The following is a 16279-nucleotide window of genomic DNA, read 5'->3' as shown; positions in this document are numbered from 1 at the left end:
CAGGGGCTTCTTTCCCAGGAGCTGTTTCTCCTGAGACATTAGCTGACATTTATCGACTTCTTTATCTCATGGGAAAAAGTCAAGCCCGATCAATCTGGACAGGTTTCTGGCTGGGTCCTGCTGATCAGCACAAAGCTACTTTCTTATCCACAAGCTCTTCATTAACTACAGAAGTACTGAACTTGAGTGTGGCCTGTTAGTCTCTCCTTCTTCCAATCCCTCCCTCCCTCCCTCCCTTCCTTCCTCCCTTTCCTCGCTCCTTCCTTCCTTCCTTCCTATCTGCATAAACAATATGAGGCCAGAATCAGCTTTGCCATTTATTTATTTATTTATTTATTATTTATTTATTTTTGCCAGTAATAGGGCTTGACCTCAGGCCTGGGCACTGTCCCTGAGCTTCTTTTGCTCAAGGCTAGCACTCTACCACTTGAGCCACAGCACCCCTTCCAGCTCTTTCTGTTTATGTGCTACTGAGGAATCAAACCCAGGGCTTCATGTACACTTTCAAGCACTCTATAAGCTATATGATAAAATAACAAAAACAAGCAATACTGACTGCCCTTGGACACATCTCAATCTTCCTGGGTCACATTTTCCTTCTCTGTAAATGAGAATTTCTACCTCACAAGCTGGTTAGGAAGGTGAAATGAAGAGAACTCTGCAAACCTGGTATGGTGATGCACATCTGTAAATCCTAGCATTTGGGAAATGGGCAGGAGAGTCCTGAGTTCTAGGCCAGCTTGCGCTATATAGTGAGATCCTGTTTAAAAGAGAAAGAAGGAAGGAAGGGAGAGGAAGAGGAAGAGAGAAGGAAGGAGAGAAAAAGAGGAAGAGGGCTGGGAAGTTGGCTCAGTGGTAGAGCGCTTGCCTTGCATGCCTGAGGCCCTGGGTTCGATTCCTCAGCACCACATAAGCAAAAAGAAAAAAGCCGGAAGTGGCGCTGTGGCTCAAGTGGTAGAGCACTGGCCTTGAGCTGAACAGCTGAGGGACAGTGCTCAGGCCCAGAGTTCAGGCCCCACAACCGGACCAAAAAAAAAAAAAAAAAAAGAAAAGAAAAAGAGGAAGAGAGGAAAGAAAAGAACAAAAGAAGGCAGGAGAAATGGAGGGAGGAAGGAAGGAAGGAAGGAAGGAAAGAGGAGGGAGAGAAGGAAGGGAGAGAGAGAGAGAGAGAGAGAGAGAGAGAGAGAGAGAGAGAGAGAGAGAGAGAGAGAGAGATTCTGCAAAGGTCTGCCAGTGGCACCAGACCACACGAGGTTTCCCTCTTTCCTCGCTTCCTTCTTGCCTATCGAGTTCTTAAGCACAGATTCCTCACTGGCTCATTGTACTGAGAACAGAGCTGTTATTAACAGTCATTTGAATGATGGAGGAATGAGCCGCCAGCGGTGATCATGCTTGCCCCGCATCCCTGGGGCACTGAGGAGCAGGCTGGAGAGCAGGTGGGTGAGCGGCTTCTTCTTCAACGCTTCCTAGCTCTAGCCTTGGTTTATGTTTTATTAAACGTGGTTTGCCAGAAAGTGCTTACCATCTCTGACTGCCTCTCAGGGTTGTATACTCATTAAATATTAATAAGGAACTTTCCATACCTCAGCTCTACTTCCTAAGTGGCACACAGTGCAATGGGTACATTGAACAAACCATTACCCCATGCCCTTATCCAAATGGAAGGTCCAACTGGCTTATTTTCCAGTGCATGATCCTCCGCTCATCGTTTGTCCTTCAGCAGGACCTATGGCCCTGGCCCTGGTTGTGCTACATCTGTTATCTACACAGTACCTTCTCCTCCATGTGTTTTGTGCTTAGTAAAAGACCTTGCTCTCTCTTCTTAATGTGGCTCTTAAAGATAGGAAGTTATAAACTAAGTTCAAAAACCAAATGGGAAAAATGGTATGTTGTAAACATTTTAAGGGGTCTCTTTCTGTGACTCTTATTAGCAGGATAAAATTGCCAGTTCCATTTTGCTGCCAGATCAAAGGCTTTGAATAAATTAAAAGGCAGACTGAGCTCATAGCTGAAAAATAAAAGACACTGGAAATAAACATGATCCATAAAGCTGAACAATCATTCAAAGGGAAGAGTTCTTGTTTATCATACAAAGAATTCTGAGGGCAGAACAGCAATTTTGTAGTTCTCAGAAAAGTCATTTTTGGGGAGGTGCAGCAAGAAGAGGAAGAGGAGGAAGAGGAGGAGGAAGAGGAGGAGGGGGAGAAGGAAGAGGGGGAAGAGGAGGAGGAAAAGGAGGAGGAGGAGGAAAAAAAGGAGGAGGAGGAAGAGGAGGAGGGGGAGAAGGAAGAGGGGGAAGAGGAGGAGGAAAAGGAAGAGGAGGAGGAAAAGGAGGAGGAAGAGGAGGAGGAGGAGGAGGAGGAGGAGGAAGAGGAGGAGGGGGACAAGGAAGAGGGGGAAGAGGAGGAGGAAAAGGAGGAGGAGGAGGAAGAGGAGGAGGGGGAGAAGGAAGAGGGGGAAGAGGAGGAGGAAAAGGAAGAGGAGGAGGAAAAGGAGGAGGAGGAGGAGGAGGAAGAGGAGGAGGAGGAAAAGTAGGAGGAGGAGGAGGAGGAGGAGGAGGAGGAAAAGGAGGAGGAGGAGGAGGAGGAGGAGGAGGAGGAGGAGGAGGAGGAGGAAGAGGAAGAAAATGCCTCGAGTGAAGGAAGCTGGGTGGTGCTGGGCGCAGCGTTCATGGGTGGACCAAGCCACCCATTCACCAGGCCTCACCTTGAATTCTCTTCCAGGCTCAGTGAAAACTCCACTGCTAGAAACAGAGCCGTGGGAGCGTTAACGGCCCATACACTGAGTGGAGAGAATGGTCTCGTGTTGCACCACAGAGCGTGGTGCTTGCACTTTAGGCAGTCTTTGTGCTCTGTCGCGATTCCAGGATCTCCCGGTGAATGTCAAGTTCATCCTGGAAGGGATGGAGGAGGCGGGCTCTGTGGGGCTGGAGGAGCTGGTGAGGAAGGAGAAGGACCGCTTCTTCTCCAGTGTGGACTACATCGTGATCTCAGATAATCTGTGGATCAGCCGCAGGAGGCCGGCGCTCACCTATGGTACCCGAGGGAACAGCTACTTCACCGTGGAGGTACGGGGTGATGGGGGCTAAGGACGGAGAGAGGAGGGAGGAGTCCATTCTGGGGTCTTGGGTAGGAAGCCCCGAAGAGCTCACCTGAGAGTCTGGGCGGCCGAGGTGTTGGCATCTGGGTGTAATCCAGGCAGCCTTATGAACTTGGAGCGCGTGCGCTTTGTGTGCTTATTGTCTGGAGAGAGGATTCCTGGAGCTTTGTGGCACAAACACGAAAGGTCTAGGAAGGATGGTTATGCAATCTAGAGGCAGGAATTTCCTCCCCAGAGGAGGACACCGGGTCAGCCCGTGCCTGGGGGTCCCAGGCCCAGGGTCAGCGTCTGGGAGAAAGGGTATGGCCCTGGCCCGAGCAGGCTTCTAATCTCTGGCTTTAGTTCTCCACCTCAAAATCTTGTACCATACCTTCCCTCTTCCCTAGGGAGTTGCTGTGACTACCTGTGACATTTAGTTTGGGTTTGACGCAGAGTTTCCTTCTCTTTTCTATTCAGACAGACAACCTGTGATACAAGTGCATACAAGTAGAATCAGAAAGTTGGGAGATGGAGTGGTGTAAATAATTAGAGAGTTTAGGCTGGAGGGTCACCTAATGAAATGGAGGCTTATTAGTCCATGCTGACCTCTTCACACCCAGGCAGTTGTGAAACTCAATTTTTATGGACCAGATGGAAACATCACACATTTTTAGTGTTTGAAAAAACACTTTGCCAGACATGGCAAGGTGAATCCCAGGACAGAAAAAGACAGTATCTCCCCCATCCCTGCACCCTGCACCCTGCCCCCCACACCCTGCCCCCCATCCCTGCCCCCCACCCAATCCACTGCCCTAGACAGATACCTAAGGAGCGGGAGGGAGAAGACAGGAAGCAGCCACGGGTAGAAATCTCAACTCGGTGGTGAGAGGGACAGATGGCGTAAAGTCTGGGAGAGGCATAGAATCTCAGAGAGCCTTCAGGAGGCAGCAGGAAGAAGGGTCCATCCACAAAGACCAGATTGGGGGATGGGGGCGAGAGTATTTATGAGAACAGAGGGAGGAGGATAGAGGAGACCGCACTGCGATTCCGAGCTGAGGGGATGAATGCGCCTCTTCTGTTGGGTGTCAGGTAGATCGAGTGGGAGTGGTAGATTAGTGGACAAGGTGCTCGCGCTGGGAATCCTAGCTACTGAGGACACTGAAATCTGAGCATCACCATTCAAAGCCAGGCTGGGCAGAAAGTCCATGTGACTCTTATCTCCAATTAACCACCGAAAGCCAGAAGTGGAGCTGAGGCTCAGCTGGTAGAGCACTACCTTTGAGCATAAAGCTCAGGGACAGTGCCCAGGCCCCAAATTCAAGCATGCGTGTGCGTGTGCGCACGCACACACACAAAAGGAGGAGGAGGAAGAGGAGGAAGAGGAAGAAAAGAGAAATCATGGTCAAAGGCAGGACAAGTAGCCTAAGATTTCAGAAGCAAGACTATCAGCTCTAATGTACTTCAGACCTAATGCCTAATAAAGTGTGAATTTCTCAAGCTTACGGGACTAAGTGGAAGAGTCATCTTCCACTACAGGTAGAGGGGAAGGAAGTGGTGCTGTGGTTCAAGTGGTAGAGTGCTCACCTTGAGCTGAAGCACTCAGGGATAGCACCGAAGCCCAGAGTTCAAGCCCTGTGAATAACAAAGGTAGAGGGGAGCAGGCGAAGACCAGCTTTGTAGGAGTGATGGGGGTGAAAGAACCAGAGACATTTCCCCAAATCCCAGCTCAGAAACTAGTGATGGCTTAGAGCCGCTGCACACAGGAGAGACCAAGCTGGAAGGAAGTAGCTGGAGGGGAAGACATTGAATTGGGTTCTAGATCTGTTGGAATCCAGAGACTGGAAGCCCCTGGGCCCTGAGTTCAAATCCTAGGATTGGAACACCACCACCCTGGCACCAGCAGCAGCCTGGAAGCCAAGTGTGCGCGTCACGTGATCTCGAGGCACTGTAGGCACACAGCTCGTCGATGTGGGTTGACACAATGTCAGACCTACAGAGGTAGAAAACCATGCCATGCGAGTGTGCCAAGCTCCCTGCAGAAGAAGAATCAGTCAAAGATGAAGCTGCGGCAGCGGCAGGAAGAAACCAACATTATTCCCTCAGGACCCAGGGAAGGAGACATTTTCTAGGGTGGTGATCTTCAAGATGGATGAAGCCAAGAGCAAGACAGCTAGATGGGCACCAATAATTTGGCCCAGCGAGGGCCTGTGTTCATGGGTAGAACTGGGCGAATGGGACACTGGGGTTCAGGGAAGATGGGGAGTGAAATAACGGATACACAACCTCCAAGGCTGAGGCACAGGAGACGCAAGGTCAGGGGAGGCTGTTGCCTGCGTCCCGGGGCGGCCACCACTCGGGGTCACCTTCCACCGTGGGAAGGGCTGTGGGTGCCAGAGTCCCCGGGGAAGCTCAACCCTTCTCTTACCTACCCCACAGGTGAAATGCAGAGATCAGGATTTTCACTCCGGAACTTTCGGTGGGATCCTTCATGAACCAATGGCCGATCTGGTGGCTCTTCTTGGTAATAACTGTTCTGTTTCCTCACCCCCCCACCATTTTTCTTTGTTTTCGTTTTACTTTTGAATGAGCATGTATCAATAGGGAGAGGGGTGAGATGAGATTGTCCCATGCACGCACACAGTGCCCTTGAGACAGGTTGACCGTGTTCTCCTCTTCCCCTCTGCCCCCCTCCCCCTTTTTATGTTTGGTGTGTCTGTACGTCCATCTGTTAAATACACAGTTGGTCTACATTTGTGTCATCTATGCCCCGGCGGCACGGCCCTGAGGTCTGGGGCGCTCCTGCTGGCTCCTCGGTGCTCCTCGGTGCTCCCACATGGCTGTGCATCTGTAAGGCTCTTCTCCTGCTCCTGACCTGCACCTCTCTGTCTGGATTAGGAGCAGAGCCTGTGTGTGTGCTTTCCCACTCATCCTTGCAGGGGAGAGAGACTGTGGGCAGAAGTTTACCGATGATGCTCAGGGAAGGTTTGGGGATTATCTCACTGCTGATGCTGTTTTGTTTTTGGAGTAAATGAGAAGGTAGACAGCACATTGATGCTAGCTAGTCCCAACCCTTCAGCAGCTGCTCCTCCTCCTCCTCCTCCTCCTCCTCCTCCTCCTCCTCCTCCTCCTCTCTTCTCCTCCTCCTCCTCCTCCTCCTCCTCCTCCTCGTCCTCCTCCTCCTTCTCCTCCTCCTCCTCCTTCTCCTCCTCCTCCTCCTCTTCCTCCTCCTCCTCCTCCTCCTCTCTTCCTCCTCCTCCTCCTCCTCCTCCTCCTCCTCCTCCTCCTCCTCCTCCTCCTCCTCCTCCTCCTCCTCCTCTTCCTCCTCCTCCTCCTTTCTCTTCATTATTATTATTACCAGTCCTGAGGCTTGAACTCAGGGCCTGGGCACTGTCCCAAGCTTCTTTTGCTCAAGGCTACCACTCTACCACTTGAGATACAGTACCACTTCCAGCTTTCTCTGTTTATGTGGTACTGAGGAATCAAAACTAGGGCTCATGTATGCTAGGCAAGCTGTCTACCACTAAGCCACATTCCCAGCCCCAACCAACTTATTTTTAAACTTTAATCTAGGTAATGGGTTTAAATCACTGAATTACTATACAATTCATTGGGCTAATGAGGGGAATTCTGTAACTCAGGACTCGAAGTATGATGGATTTTAATGCTGTCCATAATGTGGTCCTAGGAGCAGGAATCTGCAGAAAGTGCTCTGGGACTAAGAGAGGGTCCAAAGGCCCCCGTGAGTGGTGATGTCTTCACATTCCACAGCCCTAACCCTGTCAGGCCTCAAGCCTTGTTTCCTATGATCATCTTCGAATTAATGGCAAGTCCATTTCATGTTCCGTTGCCATCGTCTCTGTGGAATTTTCTAGGACATTTCCTAGCTTCAGCTGTATCTACACAGAGCCAAGCAACCTGCTAATCAGCTCACATGAGGCCACACTCATTAGTTTGTGGTCAGAGAGCCCCTCTTTGAGGGGAGGTGGGGTCTGTGGCCCAGTGGCTGGCAGAGCAGGGATGTGTCTGGATCCCCAGTGTGCGCTGAGGTTCTTGACACTGGCCTGAAGCTCTTTTGTTTGGTTTTGCTTTTCTGAGACAGAGGCTCACTAGATAGCCAGACTGGACTTGAACTCACCATCCTCCTGCCTCAGCCTCTGAGTACTAGGGTTTAGAAGTACTCACCACCACACCCAGCCTAGAGAGCGAATGTGCCTCACAATAGAGTTCCTCGTCTGATGCTGTCAAATTCTAATCATGATAAGACTGTGGGGCAGCTATTTGTGAAGTATCTTTCCTTGAATGAAAGTCCGAGATGGATTAAAGATTAGCTGCCCTGCAGATATTTTGTCATTTATATCAATCTACATCCAGGGTTGCAATCTATCTTTGGTGAGCATTTTCTGGAGCTACTCAGCAGTGTTTGCTAAGTCTCAGTGCTGCCAGCTTCCTCTCTCAATATTTGTTGATGATTTCCACCATTTCATTGACCATGAAACTCTTTCATAAAGATCAGATTAACGCATATGCTTGACTTACTAGAAGGCATTTTGTGGTCATGATAGACTAGATCTCAAGGACTTTACGCTACTGAGGGAAAAATGAATATTATATTATTATGGGAAATGTGTGTAGGATAAGAGAATGAGAAAAAATGAGAAACTTCAGTGTCATATATGATAATAGATATGTGTATGTACACTGTAAATGTATATTTACATATACACATGTACTTAAATTTTTTTATAATGAACGCAGATTACTTTGTGTGTGTGTGTGTGTGTACTGTGTGTACGTGTGTGTACATGTGTATGTGTGTACACTCCTGGGGCATGAACTCAGGGCCTGGGTGCTGTCTGAGATTTTTCACTCAAGGCTAGCAGTCTACCACTTGAGCCATAGCTCCCCTTCTAGCTTTTTTGGTGGTTAGTTGGAGATAAGAGTCTCACAGATCTTCTTGCCTGCCTAGTTTTGAACAGTGATCCTCAGATCTCAGCTTCCTAAGTGCTAGGAATACAGGTGTGAGCCACCAGTGTTCAGCTACTTTAAAAAAATTATTCATCAGGGTTTAATTGTGATATTTCCATACATGTATACATTGTATTTTGATCAAATTTATCTCCTCTATTTCCCTTTCTTATTCCTCTCCACCCTTTAAAAACAGTTTTAATATTTCCACACATGGCATATGAAGTGCTTCCATCATGCCCACCCTCCCCACCCTGTCACCTTTACTTTTTTTTTTTTTTGGATCCAGTCATGGGCCTGAACTCTGGGCCTGGGTGCTGTCCCTCAGCTCTTCAGCTCAAGGCTAGCGCTCTACCACTTGAGCCATAGCGCCACTTCCGGCTTTTTTCTTTTTGCTTATGTGGTGCTGAGGAATCGAACCCAGGGCCTCAGGCATGCAAGGCAAGCGCTCTACCACTGAGCCACCTTCCCAGCCCCTCACCTTTACTTTTTAACCCAGGATACAATAGATGGTGCGATGGGAGCCTTGTTTGTGACACAGGAGGCCCGGTTGAGAATGTGAGCAGGGGAGTTAAGTTCCCTCGACCTGTGGTAGACCCATGTGTTTCAGTCAGCTCCTCTACCAGGCCAGGTGACCATTATAACCCAACCTTGCCTGGGCCCACCTAGTACCCAGCTCCTCCTTCTGTCTATCACCTTTTAGGTGGAGTTACTATCAAGGGGTCTAGTCATGGAGACCAGAGACCATCACCAGGCCTGCTGAGATGCAGGGCAGCCATTGCTTGGCTTGACCCCAGGATGCTAGCGTTAGCTCCCTTGCCACGTCTACCTGGCCTTGTTTTCTTGTGCATTTTGCAGGTAGCCTGGTGGATTCGTCAGGTCATATCTTGATCCCTGGAATCTACGACCAAGTTGCTCCGATTACAGCAGAGGAAATACAGAAGTATAAAAGTATTGATCTGGACCTAGAAGAATACAGGAATAGTAGCCAGGTTGAGAAATTTCTGTTTGATACCAAGGTATGGCCACTTGATGATGAATAATGTGAAAAGGGAACTATGATAATAAGTCTTGTTTTCCCAGCATTTAATTAGTAGCAGATGGTGCTAATCTGTGCTCTGAGAACCTGAAGCAGGTGTAAATTCCTAGGCCACTTGGTCTCAATCAGCCAGCTCTTCTTGTGGGGTCTAGGAGGCACTGTCTTCAGTACTTACTGAACATGACCAACGACTCACTTCTTAGGCATGCCTTCGCAATGCAGCTACTTGTTTATTTTTGAAAGTATTGTATTTGAACTCAGGGCCTTGTGCTTGCTAGGTAGGTGCTTTATTTCTGAGCTACACCTTCAGTCCTTGTTTGCACACTGATTATTTTTGACGTAGGGTCTTGCTTCCTGTGATCCACCTGTTTTAGGTTTCCTGCTTATAACTGGGATGATAGGTGTGTGCTACCATGCCCAGCTTTTGGTTGAGAAGGGGTCTTACATGTATGCCAGGGTGGCCTCAGGTGTGATCACCCTGATCTCAGCCTCCCAGGTGGCTAGAATTACAAATGGGAACCACTGGTGCCCTGCCTAAAGCAGTTCATTAACTTAAAGCCCACCCCAGCCTTTAGCCAGAGAGCTAGACTTCCCAACAGTTCCAAGATTCAAAAGAGTCTGAGACTGTTTCAGACCTAAGACCCCAAATTGTTCACCTTCTTGGGCAGAATTAGTTTCTGGGATAATCTGCAAGTGAATGCATTTCCTCCTTTACTATAGAGATCCAGATCCCATTGCAAATTTAGACCTCTTTTCATTAAAAACAAAAAGCTTAGCCTGGTGCTGGTGGCTCATGCCTGTCATCCTGCTACTGAGGAGGCTGAGACCTGAGGGTCACAGTTCAAAGCCAGCCTGGGCAGGAAAGTCTGTGAGACTCTTATCTCCAATAAACCACCAGAAAATCAGAAGTGGCGCTGTGGCTCAAGTGGTAGAGCGCTAGCCTTGAGCTGAAGAGCTGAGGGACAGCACCCAGGCCCAGAGTTCAGGCCCCACAACCGACAAATAACAAACCAAAATGCTTGCCTGCTTAGGTATTCGGCAGCTCTGGCTGATTCCTAAGGAAACGCCCAGAGAGGGCAAAATCATGCTGAAAAGAAGTGGCAGTGTTTCTTGTTGATGTGATGTATTCATTCTCTCAAATTAAGTCTGTGAAGCCACAAGTAGAAAGAAAACTGGTCCAAAGGCCTAAAGAGTCCTTTGAGGTTTTCTGAACAATACAATTTGGTACACAAGTTATCATTGCAATAATCGTGGAAAGAAATTTATAGTTGAACTCAGTATCTGACTCCCCTTTGCCTATCTATTAACCACAAACTCCAGAGCCCAGGAGACAGAGGTGCTGGGAGGCAGTGTGGGCAGGCGGAAGAGGGGGGAAGAGGAAGGCCAGGGCCTGGGGGAGGGGGACACTCACCTGGTTTCCTTAGTGAGGAACTGGTTCATCTGTCACTAGGAGGTCTCAGATAGGCCAGCATTGGTGATACAAGCTGTGTAATTCACATGAGGTTGTTCTAGGACTGTGTGTGTGTGTGTGTGTGTGTGTGTGTGTGTGTGGTGTGTGTGTGTGTGGCAGTGCCAGCTTCACGTGAGTTTCAATCAGATGTTTTGTGGATGATTTTTATTCTACTTTAGGAGGAAATCCTAATGCACCTGTGGAGGTACCCATCTCTCTCTATTCACGGGATTGAGGGAGCCTTTGATGAGCCTGGAGCGAAAACTGTCATCCCTGGCTGTGTTACAGGGAAATTTTCCATCCGTCTTGTCCCTCACATGAACGTGTCTGTGTTGGAGAAGCAGGTAACAAGCGTGTCCACAACCGCTTCTGAGCCCTGCACCCAGCAGGGAGCAATTTGGTGTCGCTAACAAAGCATCATCTTTTCCAACACGAAGGGTGCCGTGTCAGAGACCCAGGCCAATCTGTTCAGTGAGAACTTCTTCCCACAATTCTGTGCAATTGTAGCGATCTGATAAATATCCACTTGGAAGTTCAGTGATGGGAAATTTTTTAAAAATTAGATGGTAGTTATAACGGCAAAATTAGATTTCCGTTTAGATGGAGTAGCTAACTGCCTGCCCCTGGATGCAGTCAGAAACATCTCAAGCCCAATCATTAGTTGTTTTTTTTTTCTCTTTAATATGATGTCTGAAATCAACACTTTGAAAGCAGCCATTTTAATGAAAATGTTATCTGGAAGGAGTTGTCTGTTTAAATTATCAACCCATCATCGATTTGTCGCAAGTTAGTTTAACAGAAAATAGGCTGTGGAATAAATGAGCTGAACACACACAGCCTCTGCCACTCTCAATTGCATTATCCTCCTTCCTTGTTATCACTAATTATATTCTAAAAAGAAGTGCTTTGTCCCCCAGCCCTTCTTTCCCACAGCCCCCTTCCTTCCTTTGAATACATTACCCCTTTTCTCAAGACACACCACCCACCAGGACAGGACCTTCTCTGTCTCACAGCTGAATTACCAACACCTAGACAGACGTTGGTACTCACTGAACAAATGAGTAGAAAAAAAGTCACTGAGGATGGCTGGGGTTTCCCCTAGAAGATTCTCACAAGACTTGGGGGAAGGGAAGAGAGGAACGTAGCACTGTCCCCTTCCCAGTGTTTCTTGGAAAGGCTCCTACTTTCCAGCAATAACCCAGATGCCCCATGTTTCCAACAGAGGCAGCGGGGTACCAATAAATCAAAAGCCAAGAACACTCCAACTGAGAAGTTATGCTTGAATTATGTTTCATAACTTTCAGCAAACTACTTAAACAGCAGAATCTGAATTCAAAGTCAGCCAACATTTCTGATACAAGAATAGGCATAGGGCTGGGAATGTAGCTCAGTGGTTGAGTGTTTACCTTGCATGCATGAGGCCCTGGGTTCGATTCCTCAGCACCACATAAACAGAAAAAGCAGGAAGTGGCGTTGTGGCTCAAGTGGTAGAGTGCTAGCCTTGAGCAAAAGAAACTCAGGGGCAGTGCCCAGGCTCTGAATTCAAACTACAGGACTGGCAAAAAAGAGAAAAGAACGGGGATAGAGCCAGGTACCAGTGGCTCATGCCTGTAATTCTAGCTACTCAGGAGGCTGAGATTTGAGGATTGCAGTTCAAAGCCAGCCCAGGCAGGAAAGGCAGTGAGACTCTAATCTCCAATAAACCACAAGAAAACCAGAAGTGGTATTGTGGTTCAAGTGGTAGAGCGTTGGCCTTAAGCTGAAGAGCTGAGGGACAGTGTCCAGGCCCAGAGTTCAAGCCCGCCCCCCCCAAAAAGAGGTGGGAATTGCTGAAGCCCAGGGCCTCTGAAGGTCTTGCATACAATGGAGAAACCTCTAGCTAAATCTAAGGAGAAATCACACCATTCATCACTCTAATTTTCCCTTTTGTCAGGTAGGAACATAGGGATTCTGAAGTTTGAATTCAGGGCCTCATACTTGCTTTGGCAGATGCTGTATAATCTAAGTCATTGTCTCAGTCCAATGAACCCCTCCCTAACTGTTCCCCCTCCCTCTCCCCTCCCTTCTTCTCTCCCTCCCTCCTTCCCTTCCTCTTCCTTCCCTCCTTCCCTCCTTTCCTCCCTCACTTTCACCTGCTTGTCTTGTTTGTCCTTTCTTTCTTTCTTTCTTTCTTTCTTTCTTTCTTTCTTTCTTTCTTTCTTTCTTTCTCTCTCTCTCTCTTTCTTTCTCTCTCTCTCTTTCCCTTCCTTCTTTCCTTCTTTCCTTCCTTCCTTCCTTCCTTCCTTCTTTCCTTCTTCTTTCTCTCTCTGTCTTTCTTTCCCCTCCCTCCTTCTCTCTCTTCCTCTCCCTATTTTGCTTTTTGGCTGAACTAGAGATTGAACCTAGGCCCTCATAATTTCAAGGAAAACGCTTTAGTTCCTCCCCTAGCTCAATTGGTTTCTTGATGAAAGACTACACTCACTGGATGAGAGAAAAACGTGAATTTTTTCTTACTACCTACCATGTCAACTTGTAGGTAAAGCAACATCTTGAAACTGTGTTCTCCAAAAGAAACAGTTCCAATCAGATGGCTGTCTCTTTGGTAATGGGACTTCAGCCATGGGTTGCAAAGACTAATGACAGTCAGTATCTTGCAGCAAAAAGAGCCATCAGAACAGGTAAGACTTTCAGATATTTGGTTTGTGAGATTGGGGTGGGAGTAGGGGGTGGGGCAAGTGTGTGGAACAGTGGATCAGAAGACACTCTTAAAACTCAAATACCAACTCCCTCTCTATCTAGGGTGCAGTATTGAGTCCATACTGTGTTCCAGATACTGTGTACACACTGTCTCATGTAGTCTTCCAGTTTTCCCCATTTTACTGAAGAAGTTAAGGCTTACAGAGATAAAAATAATAATAATAATTTGCTGAGGGCTGGGAATGTGGCTTAGCAGTAGAGTGCTTGCCTAGCATGCATGAAGCCCTGGGTTCGAGTCCTCAGTGCCACATAAACAGAAAAAGCTGAAAAGTGGTACTGAGGCTCAAGTGGTAGAGTGCTAGCCTTGATCAAAAGAAGCTCAGGGACAGTGCCCAGACCCTGAGTTCAAGCCTGGCCAGGCAAAAAATTAAAATAAAGAGGAAAAAAACCAATTTGCTGAAAGGCACATAGCTAATAAGTGACAAAGCTAGGGTTAAAGTTTTGGGGGCAATGATGGAGTAAAAAAACTTCAAAACTAGTAGGCACTGGTGGCTCACACCTGTAATTCTAGCTACTCAGGAGGCTGAAATCTGAGGATCATGGTTCCCAGACTGCTGGGGCAGGAAAGTCCATGACACTCTTATCTCCAATTAAAAAAAAAAAAAAAACTACTCAGAAAAGGCCAGAAGTGGAGCTGTGGCTTGAGTAGTACAGCATAAGCCTTGAGCAGAAAAGCTCAGGGACAGTGCCCAGGCTGAGAGTTTAAGCTCCAGGACCAGCAAAACAACAACAACAAACAAAACAAAATTTAAAAAACCTTCAAGTCTTCCTGATGCAAAATTCTTGGAAAATGTTTGGCCAAATGGAAAAACCAAAGCACAGCTTATCTTCCATAAAAAAGTAAGGGAAGTCTTTTGAGATTAGAAATGAAGAAGTGGAAATCTCTAGGAACAAGCCAGAGGACACTGTCACAGCCTGTGGACAACAGGAAGCATAGAGTTGAAAACAAGGCCCATTGCATAAACGTGATTATTCTTGAGCTTCAGACTGGCATGTCACCCCTATTATCCTAGCCACTGAGCAGGCTCAGATCTCAGAATCATGATTCAAAGCCAGTTGGGGTAGGAAAGTCCGTAAGACTTTCATCTCCAATTTATTGCCAAAGTTGGAAATGAAGCTGTAGCTCATGTGGTGAAGTGCTAGCTTTGAGCAAAAAGCTCAGGGATAGTGCCCAGGCCCCAAGTTTAAGTCCTGAGACAAGTGCGCATGCGCACACACACACACACACACACACACACACACACACACAAATGGTCATTCTCTGAGACACATGCTTAACTCGTGTGTGTGTGTGTGTATGTGTATGTATGTATGTAATGTAAATGTGCTTGCTATTTGGATAAATGCAGTCAGCCCTGTCAGGTTTTAGCCATAGACCATCCTCACATGGGGTATGACTCAGTCCTCCCCAAACCCCACAGACAGACTGCTTGGCAGAGTCAAACACCAGACCACCCCAGCGATTCAGCTCCCATGAAGGCAGTGTGAGATTCTCATGGAATTTCTTCCCAGAAATGCACTTGCTGTCTACGATCACAAAGGTCCAGTCCCTCTGCCCTAACAACAGCAGCCTTTCCATAAAGCCACATGGCTTCTTTAGAAGGCAGCAGTTTTGTTTGGAATATCCTTAAGAGTGTTACTTTACTTATTTATTTTAAAATTATGTGTTGGTCCTGGGGCTTGAACTCGGGGCCCCAACCTCTCCCTGGCATTTTTACTGAGAGCTTGTGCTTGGCTGCTTGAGCTACAGCTCTACTTATGGATTTTTGGCTAGTAAACTAGCGATAAGAGTCTCAGGGACTTTCCTGCCCAGGTTGGCCTAAAAACACAATCCTCAGGTCTCAGCTTTCTGAGTAGCTAGGATTACAGGCATGAGCCACCAGCGCCCAGCTAGGAGAGTTTATTTCAATTCCATAAGTTTCCAAGACCTGGTCAGGGCCGACAACTAGCCGAGCAGTGGGCCCGGGCTTAGGTGCTGGCTGCCAAGTAGAGTGAGTTCTTCAAGGAGATCTGAATTCCAATCCCAACAGTGTGGCTCCAGACCTCATCTCCAACTAGGACTATAGGTCTGCATAAATGCATGCCAGGTTTCCACCTGGCTTTAGGGGTCATCCCAACACTCTCAGTATTTCAGGGGACTTCATTTTGCTCTTGTCGGCATGCCATAAGAACAGAGAGATGGCGTGCTCCTTCCGGCCCTGCCAGGGACACAGCTTGTGGGGATCCTTTTGTCCTTACTTGTTCTGATGTCTTCTTTTCTTGTGCTCTAGTGTTTGGAGTAGAACCTGATATGATCCAGGATGGATCAACCATTCCAATTGCTGGAACGTTCCAGGACATCATAGACAAGAGTGTGATGATGCTGCCACTGGGCGCTGTTGATGATGGAGAGCATGCTCAGAACGAGAAGATCAACAGGTCAGCTGACCCCCATGCAGGGGTGTGGCTTCTTGGGAGCCCCTCTGTTATCTTATGTTTTATCCCGTCCCGGAGTCTGGGAAGGCCTGGGTGAAGGTGCTGGCTGATTAGGTGCCTCTTGAGGGCTTTCTTCCTAGCTCTCAGACCGCCTGCAATCTGTATCCTTACCTAATAGAACCAGAGGCCTGAGGAGCTGGGGAAGGGAAAGCAGAGGGTGGGGGAGGCTTAGGACTAGACACAAAGTGAGCAGCTCTGATCTCTTTCTATTCTCCAAGGCGTACCTTTCTCTCCTGTTGTCTTAGCAAAGGTCCTGCCTCTAAATATAGTCGTATTTGGGGTTAGAGTGTCGACATGTGAATTTTGGAAAGCATGAAATTCAGCCCCTAACAAAGAGTATTCATATGTACATACATACATGGTGGGCAGATAATACAACTGCTCTATGCCCCCCAGGTTAGTGGGAAACAAGAACATGTTTTAGAAACCAAGGGAAATGGGATTTTCTTTTGCCTTTGTGTCCAGGACTAATACCCATCCTCTTAATAATACCACTTTACCAAGTGCCTTTCATCCTAGCATCTCAGAAGTGTCTT

At 47.7% G+C, this 16279-nt stretch overlaps 1 protein-coding gene across 1 annotated transcript in view; it reads left to right on the top strand.

Annotated features, from left to right (window-relative positions):
* Cndp1 (carnosine dipeptidase 1) overlaps positions 1 to 16279 on the top strand; it is a 43228-nt gene that overhangs the window by 25780 nt on the left and 1169 nt on the right. The window contains exons 7-12 of the mRNA XM_070028949.1: positions 2867 to 3067; positions 5515 to 5599; positions 8902 to 9062; positions 10712 to 10876; positions 13048 to 13189; positions 15539 to 15686. Of these exons, the coding sequence (XP_069885050.1) occupies positions 2867 to 3067; positions 5515 to 5599; positions 8902 to 9062; positions 10712 to 10876; positions 13048 to 13189; positions 15539 to 15686 (902 nt within the window). The remainder of the gene's footprint in view (positions 1 to 2866; positions 3068 to 5514; positions 5600 to 8901; positions 9063 to 10711; positions 10877 to 13047; positions 13190 to 15538; positions 15687 to 16279) is intronic.

This window comes from Dipodomys merriami, unplaced genomic scaffold (genome assembly GCF_024711535.1).
Source record: "Dipodomys merriami isolate MVZ:Mamm:240054 unplaced genomic scaffold, mDipMer1.0.p SCAF_2, whole genome shotgun sequence".
NCBI classification, from domain to species: Eukaryota; Metazoa; Chordata; class Mammalia; order Rodentia; family Heteromyidae; genus Dipodomys; species Dipodomys merriami.
The sequence above is the reverse complement of the archived record's forward strand: the minus strand, read 5'-3'. Positions and strand labels throughout refer to the sequence as shown.